Source organism: Barbus barbus (assembly GCF_936440315.1).
Source record: "Barbus barbus genome assembly, chromosome: 22".
In the NCBI taxonomy this organism is placed as follows: Eukaryota; Metazoa; Chordata; class Actinopteri; order Cypriniformes; family Cyprinidae; genus Barbus; species Barbus barbus.
Genome location: NC_136750.1, coordinates 22,150,847 through 22,162,617, shown reverse-complemented (window position 1 = coordinate 22,162,617; position 11,771 = coordinate 22,150,847). Strand labels below are relative to the sequence as shown.

At 40.0% G+C, this 11,771-nt stretch overlaps 1 protein-coding gene across 2 annotated transcripts in view; it reads left to right on the top strand.

The window, feature by feature from the left end:
- Positions 1–9,736: 9,736 nt before the first annotated feature.
- The window catches only part of itpr2 (inositol 1,4,5-trisphosphate receptor, type 2), a 90,869-nt gene continuing 88,834 nt past the window's right edge, over positions 9,737–11,771 (top strand). For both annotated transcript variants that reach the window (XM_079446689.1, XM_079446690.1), the window contains exon 1: positions 9,737–10,087. In XM_079446689.1, coding sequence (XP_079302815.1) covers positions 9,996–10,087 — 92 coding nt within the window. In that variant the 5' untranslated portion in view covers positions 9,737–9,995. The remainder of the gene's footprint in view (positions 10,088–11,771) is intronic.

Below are 11,771 nucleotides of genomic sequence, written 5' to 3'. Positions count from 1 at the left end.
TCCTTTGCCTGTGTCGCACGGTAAGGTCGATGGTCTTTACACTCTTCGGTCATCACATGAGGAGGCCTTCACACGACAACTGCGGAGGTAAACTAAGCTTTTTTTATACCCATCTAACAAAATACTAATTGAACTTAGCTGGACACACTTTCCTTATTTTTCCACAACAAATGGCCAAGCAAGCGCAGACACTGACAAGATACACAAGACCTGAGGGAGATGATCAAGACGAGGCATTCTCAACGCTCTCGTCCAGAAACAGAGTAACTCTTAAACATCTACTCCCTTCCCTCAGGGGGCCTGTACATCTGCCCTCATCTTCTCCTCTCTAATTCCCCTGCAACCACTGTCAATTCCACCTGACCGAGTGTAGGTGGGAGCCAAGGAACCTGTTTTAAGAACATTGCAGTCTCTGTGCTGGACTTATGATGTTTTGGTTAAATTCTATGTTTCATAGAAACTGCCTTACTGATGGTCCGGACTCGACTCTTCGGACTTCGCCTCCGGGACTGATCTCATGCGCAGGAACCATGGATGGGTGAGTACGATCCAGTTTTAAGAATCACTGGTATTGTTAAGCCATTCTTTGCAGTTTCTGGGACCTGTTGTGTGTGTGTTTCACCTCTTGCCTTCGACACAGTGCAGTGATAACCTCACTCGTCGATACTAGATCCAGGCTAGGATGAGAGCCCTGTTTCCGGCCTCATACCCCTGGATCGTGTGGCCCAGTCGTAGGTTTCTGTGGAAAGAGCCTCCTTGGTCATCAGGTCTCCAGCACTACAATGCCTAGGACCTGTGGGTCTTTTTACATCAGTTCTTGGCATAGGGATGCCTCCTTTGAATAGAAAGGTGCATGGCTATCTGAGGATATCTATGTGCTATCTCAGGGACTGCTCCCCTTCCGGGGGTTTTTAAGTAGCAATCTCCTTGAGCCAAAAAAAAAAAAAGTGCTGGGGTGTAAGTAGCTGGTCGACCTGGCATTGCTCCCCTCACTATAGAGGGTCACCTATGAGCATGCCGCTCCCTTCTGGGCATCTGAAGTGCTCTCCTTATTGGTCGAGCTAGCATTGCTCCCCTTACCATAGAGGGTCACCAACGAGCATACTGCTCCCTTTCTGCACCCTATGCTCTCCTGGGTGGTCGAGCTGGAATTGCTCCCCTCACTATAGAGGGTCGCCTATGAGCATGCTGCTCCCTTCCGAGCTCTCCTTGTTGGTCGAGCTGGCATTGCTCCCCTCACCTTAGAGGGTCACCTATGAGCATGCCGCTCCCTTCTGAGCATCTGAGTTCCCTCTCATGCTGAGAGTTAAGTTCTCCGCTCTCCAGAGCTCTGTCTTGGTAGATATAGCATTGCTCTCCTCACTATAGAGGGTCACCTATGAGCATGCTGCTCCCTTCCGAGCTCTCCTTGTTGGTCGAGCTGGCATTGCTCCCATCACCTTAGAGGGTCACCTATGAGCATGCCGCTCCCTTCTGAGCATCTGAGTTCCCTCTCATGCTGAGAGTTAAGTTCTCTGCTCTCCAGAGCTCTGCCTTGGTAGATATAGCATTGCTCTCCTCACTATAGAAGGTCACCTATGAGCATGCTGCTCCCTCCAGAGCATCTGAACGGTGTTTACAAATCCATGTTATGGTAAGTGCGCACGCTAGTCTCTGTGCACTTTCTGAAAGCCACGCTGTGGTAAGATCGCACAGCAAGTGTTTTGCGGTCTTTCTAAAATCCTGTACGGTATGGGTTACGCGGTGCGGCTTCGTACTCATTCTTTGAGTCAGTCAGACCCCGGTCTCATCTTGGGCCCCACTCTACCTATGTATGTGCTGAGTTCCCTCTCATATTGAAAGTTAAGTTCTCCGCTCTCCAGAGCTCTGCCATGGTAGAGCTAGCATTGCTCCCCTCACTTTGAGGGTCACCTATGAGCATGCTGCTCCCTCCCGGGCATCTGAAAGAATTCAGCTTTGTGAGTCAGCTACTTCACGTTGTTAGGCCTCTCTCTGCCTCCTTGTTAAGTTGCTCTCCTTGTTGGTAGAGCTAGCTTTGCTCCCCTCAGCATAGAGGGTCACCTATGAGCATGCTGCTCCCTCCCAAGAATGTTTACAAATCCATGATATGGTAAGTGCGCACGCTAGTCTCTGTGCACTGTCTGAAAGCCACGTTGTGGTAAGATTGCACACACCAAGGGTTTTTGCGGTCATCCTGTATGGCATGGGTTACGCGCTGCGGCTTCGTGCCCATTCTTTGAGTCGGTCAGGCCCCGGTTTCACCTTTGGCCCCACTCTACCTATGTATCCCCAGTGATACTACTTGAACAGGGTGTTGCTACCAAGGATCTGTTGAGACAGTTCCTTCAGCGAGCTCTTGCAAAGCAAGCAGTATCCCCTGGGTGACAGGCCAAGACTTAGTTACTATCCTAGATGCTTGGTCGTATCCCCTTAAAGGAATCTCTTCTTCTGATTCCAAGCCTTTGAGTTCTACCCTGGGTCCAGGAGGCCCGGCCCCTAACAGGTAAGTTCTGGGGTATGCAGCTCAGACCTTTGGCCGAAGGGGATAATGTCAATGACAGCCGTCGTACGGTCCCAGGGGCAACTCCCTTAGCCGGGTAGAGTTGGTACTTAGTGCTCGCCTCCTCAGCATGGTGGCATGGGTATTCCGTTCCCCATAGCGACCCCTAGAGCACGCAGTTCGAAGTTCCCTCGAAAGGGAACGTCTCAGGTTATGTATGTAACTGTGGTTCCCTGAGAGTAGGGAACGAGACACTGCGTCCTCTAGGTTCGGTGCATTTTTATTACACTAAAACACAAACATGTGGAAATGTTACTTGTATATAGAAACTTATCATAGCCAGCATGAACCTAGAACTCATAAGCTAAAATTGCTGGTATGAAGTTTAGAAGGGCACGTATACTGTATTTATGAGTAAGTTTATTCATAAATAGGAAGAACGGTGTTTTCACAGAACAAAATAATGTTGGTGTAAATGACAACCATTCTCTATTCTTCTCTCTGCCTTTCTACCATTTTACTCTGACTGCTATTCAGATATCACACTGCCATGTTCATTTAAATGACACCTGATGGTAAAGGAAGTTTTCACAGTTTGTGTCTGGTGTGAACTGCCAACTGTTTGTTATCAGCTGTGTCTAGTGTTTGTGTCTGCATGAACTTGGTTTGATGGTAGCATTAGTGTCTCTGACTCATGAGCTAAAATTGCTGGTGTGAAGTTTAGAGTGACACATTGCTTATGATGCCAAGAAAGCCTTTTTGAACATGATAAATCAGAAATACTTAAAGATATTTGAGTCTTTATGGTAGTTAATTGATTAATAAAGAAGTTTCATTATAGGCCCCAAATGTGTCGGTAGTCTAATCTTTCCAATTTGATGGTGTAGTATTGGGTCTACAAATCACTTGTTGGCTATCAATAACAGATTAAAATTATTCTGTGGTGAAGTAAATACTACAGAAAAAAAAAAAAATTATCAAAAGTATAATTTATGTTTAGATGATATTTCTTTAACCTTATTTCTAATATGAAACCTCTGGGGTAACAGCCAATTAAGTAAAACCTATTAAACTTTACTCAAAAATTAAGTAAAACCTACTCACATTTTTACTGGTGTTCCCATCATTTAACTAGCTATACTGTGTTGTTTACTTGTATGTTTCTAAGTCATGCACTTTGAAAGCATGGCATAATTTACCAAGATTAAAATGTGACCCTGGACCATAAAACCAGTCTTAAGTCGCTGGGGTATATTTGTAGCAATAGCCAAAAATACATTGTATGGGTCAAAATTATTGATTTTCTTTTATGCCAAAAATCATTAGGATATTAAGTAAAGATCATGTTCCATGAATATATTTAGTAAATTTCCTACTGTAAATATATCAAAACTTAATTTTTGATTAGTAATATACATTGCACACTCAGATTCCAGATTTTCAAATAGTTGTATCTCGGCCAAATATTGTCCTATCCTAACAAACCATACAATGGAAAGCTTATTATTCAGCTTTCAGATGATGTATAAATCTAAAAATTGACCCTTATGACTGGTTTTGTGGTTCAGGGTCACAAATGTACTTGAGTACTGCAGAATAAACTTCAAATGAGTAGACAGAAATTACTCAAACTCTAACTGGCAAAGTTAATTTTACATAACAATGTAATTTACAAAAGTTTGATTTGTTTTATTAGTGTACTTACAGAATGTGTTCATGTCTATGTCTATTAATAAGACCCACATAAACACTAAATGTTATTAAACATGTTACAGAGCAGCTTACTCCACAAAATCCACTATACTTGTGTTCTTTTTAGAGAATAGTTGAGATGTGAGGGTGGAAAGTTGCTGTGGTTTACATGTAACACAAGCGTCTCACTATAGATGAGTGTTAATAGAGTCAACATCTTTATCAAAAAGCCGTCAAATAAACTTCCCTTTTAATACCATTAATGGCAGTTTAAAACCGTTTCTATTTTTATCCCGTTTTGGGTTTTAAAAGGGCTGGTCTAGAATCTAAATAAATTCATTTCCTCCTTATCATCATCGCGCTCACAAGAGATTTCACATCATTTTTGGAGCACAATAAAGAATCTGCTAGATAATCCACAACGGACATCATGGTAAGCAACCATACTATATTTTATATTCAGTTAGTCCATTTTAACCTTTCATTTATCAATGTCCTCTTGTGAACAAAAGTTTAACCTGATCATAAAACTGGAGATGTTTGCTGTACAGTTCACACAGTAATATACTATACAGATGAAATAGAACTGTTGATGATTTGGCCTTTTTGATCACTTTAGATTTTCATTGTGCTGTCAAGAGCCCTTCTCCTGCTCTCTCTGCTTCATCTTTATTCTCAACATGTGGAGGGTGAGCCTGTGGACATTGATACTCTGGCCAAAATAACTAAATTTTTTTCATCAGAAGTAAGTTTTCATTTTACTGAAGTAAAGCTTAGTTTAAACATTTTTAGCGCTTTCTGAATACATTTTGAATTTTACATGTTATTTATTATTTTTAGACTAAATACAAGAAGAGATAATACATCTATTTGCACTCATTCAGACTTTTACAGCATGCATGTTTGACTAGTACCTCAGTTTTTAATATGTAATTGGTGAAAATGTATGTTTTTTTTGTTTTGTTTTTTAAGTTATGAAATAGGGCAGTATGCAGTAGCTGTCAATGTCCCAAAGGACCAGTGTAAGAATGGTTTCAATCCATCAACATTCCTGAAAAACGACATAAGCAAAAATGTGAAAAATATCATAAGTGCTGATGAAAAACCAGTTTTCAAAGGCCAAGAGCTCATTGCTGCAGGAGTACAGAAGACACCAAAACCTGCTCATTCAGAGTTTCTACTGATGGACCCTCCAAATGATTCACCCTTGACATACTTGTTGAATAAGAAAAAGGATGGTTGTGTGGTCTTCTACACCTTAAACTCTCCCTGTATGAATACCTGTCTCAGTGGCAAGTACAACATTATAGGAGGGCTTAATAAATTAAAAGCATACAAGGGAATTAAAGCTTTTGCTTTCAAAAACATCTGGAATCAGGATCAAAACAATCAAAATGAGTTGAGAGAGAAACTTAAGGTGATTGCTACTCGTATTCCTCTCTACCGCTGTACTTCAAAGATGTGTACCCTTTGTGCAGAGCCAGGGTCGAACACTGAAATAAATAAGGATTGTTTAACTGATTAACTTTTTTTTTTTTTATCTTAAATGCTTATTTTTGCACAGTGCTGAGGTACTGATGTTCAATGACTCTCTTGCTTTATTAATTGTCTTAGCTAAAATTTCAGATATTCTGTTTGTGTATACGTTGACTGAGATGTGTTCTGTGCTATTAAAATGGCTTTGCTATTGCTTTGGGGATGTTGAATCTATTTATTTGATGTTATAACATTAATGTTGACTCTTTGTATTCATCTGTTTTGTTACACAATTAGCAATTGCACAATTTATTTTGCTATACTCACTTACATAAATGAACTAGTGTCCTGCACCCACTAGTAAAAAAAAAAAAAAAAATATATATATATATATATGGTGTCTGAATAATTTTTGGTTTGACTGTGGATTAATTATTGTTAAAAATGATTAGCTTTCGTGACGACGTGCTGCAGTAGCCCGTCAACTGTCCTGAGCATCTTTTTAGGCTGGCCTCAGCCAGTCAGTTGAGATCGCCGTGGGACCCTATAATCGTCACCACCTTTCACCCCACTAGCGACGGCCCTGCCGTAGGGAATAGGTATACACACACAAACTTTAGATCTGTAAGTGGGGAACACTCATAGACAGTGGTTTTTCTATGAAGTTGATGATATTTGCTAAATCCCAACCGTGATAGGTGTACCAGTCATACAAACCTACATCTGTAGATTTAAATCTGTATTTTTAAATTTTTAAAAATAAAAATTAAGAAGTGCTTGCCACATGTATTTAAGATAAATTTGAATTAAAATATTTTCTAGCAATAAATATACACATATGTACATACACTCACCTAAAGGATTATTAGGAACACCATACTAATACTGTGTTTGACCCCCTTTCGCCTTCAGAACTGCCTTAATTCTACATGGCATTGATTCAACAAGGTGCTGAAAGCATTCTTTAGAAATGTTGGCCCATATTGATAGGATAGCATCTTGCAGTTGATGGAGATTTGTGGGATGCACATCCAGGGCACGAAGCTCCCGTTCCACCACATCCCAAAGATGCTCTATTGGGTTGAGATCTGGTGACTGTGGGGGCCATTTTAGTACAGTGAACTCATTGTCATGTTCGAGAAACCAATTTGAAATGATTCGAGCTTTGTGACATGGTGCATTATCCTGCTGGAAGTAGCCATCAGAGGATGGACATGGAAGTCGTGGCCTAATGGTTAGAGAGTTGGACTCGTGATCCAAAGGTTGCGGGTTCGAGTCTCCGGCCGGCAGGAATTGTAGGTGGGGGGAGTGAATGTACAGCGCTCTCTCCACCCTCGATACCACGACTGAGGTGCCCTTGAGCAAGGCACCGAACCCCCAACTGCTCCCCGGGCGCTGCAGCATAAAATGGCTGCCCACTGCTCCGGGTGTATGTTCACGGTGTGTGTGTGTTCACTGCTGTGTGTGTGCATGTTGGATGGGTTAAATGCAGAGCACGAATTCCGAGTATGGGTCACCATACTTGGCTGAATGTCACTTCACTTATGGGTACATGGTGGTCATAAAGGGATGGACATGGTCAGAAACAATGCTCAGGTAGGCCGTGGCATTTAAACGATGCCCAATTGGCACTAAGGGGCCTAAAGTGTGCCAAGAAAACATCCCCCACACCATTACACCACCACCACCAGCCTGCACAGTGGTAACAAGGCATGATGGATCCATGTTCTCATTCTGTTTACGCCAAATTCTGACTCTACCATCTGAATGTCTCAACAGAAATCGAGACTCATCAGACCAGGCAACATTTTTCCAGTCTTCAACCGTCCAATTTTGGTGAGCTCGTGCAAATTGTAGCCTCTTTTTCCTATTTGTAGTGGAGATGAGTGGTACCCGGTGGGGTCTTCTGCTGTTGTAGCCCATCCGCCTCAAGGTTGTGCGTGTTGTGGCTTCACAAATGCTTTGCTGCATACCTCGGTTGTAACGAGTGGTTATTTCAGTCAAAGTTGCTCTTCTATCAGCTTGAATCAGTCGGCCCATTCTCCTCTGACCTCCAGCATCAACAAGGCATTTTCGCCCACAGGACTGCTGCATACTGGATGTTTTTCCCTTTTCACACCATTCTTTATAAACCCTAGAAATGGTTGTGCGTGAAAATCCCAGTAACTGAGCAGATTGTGAAATACTCAGACTGGCCCGTCTGGCACCAACAACCATGCCACGCTCAAAATTGCTTAAATCACCTTTCTTTCCCATTCCGACATTCAGTTTGGAGTTCAAGAGATTGTCTTTATTGTCCAGGACCACACCCCTAAATGCATTGAAGCAACTGCCATGTGATTGGTTGATTAGATAATTGCATTAATGAGAAATTGAACAGGTGTTCCTAATAATCCTTTAGGTGAGTGTATAGGCTATGATATGCACAAAATAAACATGGGGCAGAATGTATTGATAATCAGGACATTTGCATGTTTCCATGAAATGCTTGATTAGAACCATCTTGTGCATTTCTCTAAACCTGCACATTGCAGTCACTGAATTTAAGAATCCACAAATCCAATGAAGAAAAAATAGAAAGGGAAAAAGTATATGCTCGATAATCAAACTAATTAAACACTATGTGTAAAGCAATTCATTATTATTATATTTATTTGTATTTTTTATGTCTATTTTCTTTATAGCTATACCTGGACAAACCAACCACACCATACTCCCCTTCATATACAGCGGGTAAAATAAGTATTGAACACATCACCATTTTTCTCAGTAGATATATTTCTAAAGGTGCTGTTGACATGAAATTTTCACCAGATGTCGGTAACAACCCAGGTAATCCATACATACAAAGAAAACAAAACAAATAAGTTCAGAAATCAAGTTATGTGTAATAAAATGGAATGGTGAAATGAGTAATATATAGGAATATTTCTATATTTATTTTAACAATAGGTTTTCTTTGTAAACTAATAAACTGTGAAGTTGGATTTGTTACATTATGAAACCAAATTTCCGTAATCGAGAAACAAAACCAAACATGTGACCATGTGATTTTATTTTGATGATTTAATTCTCATGACACTAGATGGCAGTGCAGGCGAGATTAAGAAAGAGAGGATACTATGTGCATGTGAAGCTATTACATCTAATACATATAGCTAAATTATAAAGTGAAAATAGCAAAGTGGTCAAAATTAGACAGTGCTATTAATTATACTTCTTCAACAAATTACCCCTGAATAAATATTAAATAGATCCATTAGCCTAATCAGTAATATTATTATAGCCTACCATTAATCAGTCATTCTGTCATAATTGTTAGCCTACACGAGAAGTTACAAGACTTTGCTCATGTCTGATAAGCAAACTTGTTTCTGTGATTCTGTAAAGGTGCTCTATAGATTATTCAAAGACCACTTTGACAAGTTATATGACCTTCAAGTGACTCTTTTATATAGCTATCTCATTTAAAATATTTAAAGGATGTTAGCAACTTTTTTTTTTTGCTTTATCAGATTCAAAAAGCACAAAAAATGCATTAAATGAACATCAACCAGACAAACAAACACAAAGGGTACATTTTTAAAATATAGGCTGATATATTCAATAATCACAAACGTTTATGACTATGCTGTTTAGGCTATATTAAATACGGAGAACTGAAGCAATTCATATAATGGCGAAAGCAGAATGGTCTCTAAAGTTTTTATTTATTTATTAATTTTGCTGCATATAGAATTGGACATATAAAATTAAAAAACCTAAACAAACAAACCAATAGCTGGATGACTCTTCACTGAAGTGCAGATATTATATTACATAATAATATTAAATACTGGTTTTACATCATACAAAAAATTAACAGTATTGTTTAACTAAAAGAAAATGTAAAAAAAAGCTTGACGACAAACTTCCGGAATAATTGTGCACGACCGACGCAAGTGCAAGCACGACTGCGCAAATGCGCAAACACACAAGTCGCATTCTCACTTTTTGAGTTGCATACCACAGCATTAAAGACAGACGGCATCACTTCCTTGATTTTACAGGACAGAGAGCGAGTCTCCTCCCACTCGAGTGGCATATTGGTGAGAAAAGGCCTCGTTTGTCTCACAGGAAGAAGTTGAAACATGAAGAAACGCGACAGTTAGAGGAATCACAACTCAAAAGTCACAGGCTCAGCACATCTCTTCTCCGGACGACTGGATTACAATGTGTTACTGCCAAAGCGAAGAAACAAGTGGCTTGAGACACTGAGTCGACTGAACACATTGCGCTGGATCAGTGGGGTTAAAGTATCAGAAAAACTACTGAAACATTTGCAGAAATGTCGCAACAAAGGTCCTGTTTCCTTCACATTGGGGATATCGTGTCTCTGTATGCGGAGGGAACTGTCAATGGATTTATCAGCACTTTAGGGTAAGTTGCCTCCCATTGCTCATTAGATTAGTCTTAAACGTAAGTAAACATTTAGACATTTCTTTCAGATAGGCTTGATGTTAATATGTTGCCCAAAATGCAATATTACAATATTAAACATGCAATAATGTATATTTTGTCCTCCTCATGTCAGAAGTTGTTTGTTGAGTGGAAGTAGGAAGTGATTTGAGCACATACTGCAGGCCAGAGGTGTAGTGTGACAGCATTGCTTCAGAAGCATGCAAATCATTGAACAGGAATGCAAAGTTTTCTGTTAGTTTACACAGTAACGCTCATATAACAATGTAGGCTCAATTTAAAGGTGCATGTAGTAGTATTTGCTAATTAAGAAGCTTTACACGTGAAAAAATTAACAGCACATTTGAGAGAAATATCATTGCAGTTATTTACATCAAATGAAATAAAAACTCCAGATATGTTAGTCTTCTGAAACAACAAGCTGATTTAATCTACATGGAGGGGGTCACTGCCTCATGGATGGCACCATTTTTAATATCATGTGACCTTGATGTGTCATGCAAATGGTTGATTAACTACTAATAATCATAGCAAGAATAATGTTTATTTTATAGAGCTCTTTCAGCCATGGGTCATTACAAAGTATAGCACACAATACATTATAACAACAAACACATTATACATGCTGCAGGCATGGAGTCTTAGTCAACATTTACCACTTTTCCACTGGGGCTGGATATAAATAGTCTTGGATCGCAGATCTTGGTTCCGAACGGGCCCCGAAACCTTGCTGGTCTCGAGCAAGGGAACCTCTGACTGCAGTTTGAAAATGGAAATGTGAGCCGGTTCTGAACGAGTGCCATTCTTGGCCGAGCACCAGCTCCGGTACCAGCCCCTGTGGATAAGCGGTAACTATAGTATGGTTCAGGGTGTCTGCAGGTCACCCATCGAAACAGAATAAGTGTAAGTGGTACTTTTGGAATGAGTAAGATCCAGCTAAACTAAATTAGATAAGATAAAAATTTACTGAGTGCACCTTTCATTGTTCAAGCAATACTCAAAAAATAGTTGAAGATGTAGTCACCCTCAGGCCATCCAAGATGTAGATGAGATCATTTCTTTATTGGAAGAGATTTGGAGAAATTTAGCATTACATTACTTGCTCACCAATGGATCCTCTGCAGTGAATGGTTGCCGTCAGAATGAGAATAAAAACATCATAATAATCCACAAGTAAACCATGCTTTCAGTCAGTCAGTTAGAGTCATGTGAAAGCTGTGTGTTTGTAAGAAACTCCTGTTTGAACTCTCTATCTGACGGCACCCATTCACTGCAAAACATCCATTGGTGTGCAAGAGATGTAATACAAATTTTTCCAAATCTGTTCTGATGAAGAAACAAACTCATCTACTCTCTTTGATGGTCTGTGGGTGAATATATTTTTCAGCAAATTTTCATTTTTGGGTGAACTATATCTTTTAAGTCAAATATAATTAAATTTTACAGTTTCTGATATTGCACTGTCTAACAGAAGCGTTTTGAACACATCTGCTTAAGAGTCTTATGAAAGATTATGAATCTAACCACATGGAGGTGAAACGCCCATCTCCATTTCAGGTCGCGTTGAATCACTTTTGCATTGTTGTGCAATGACTCATCAAGCAATTAAGGTGCAGAACAAATGATGCTCCAGTGCACCGTGGCA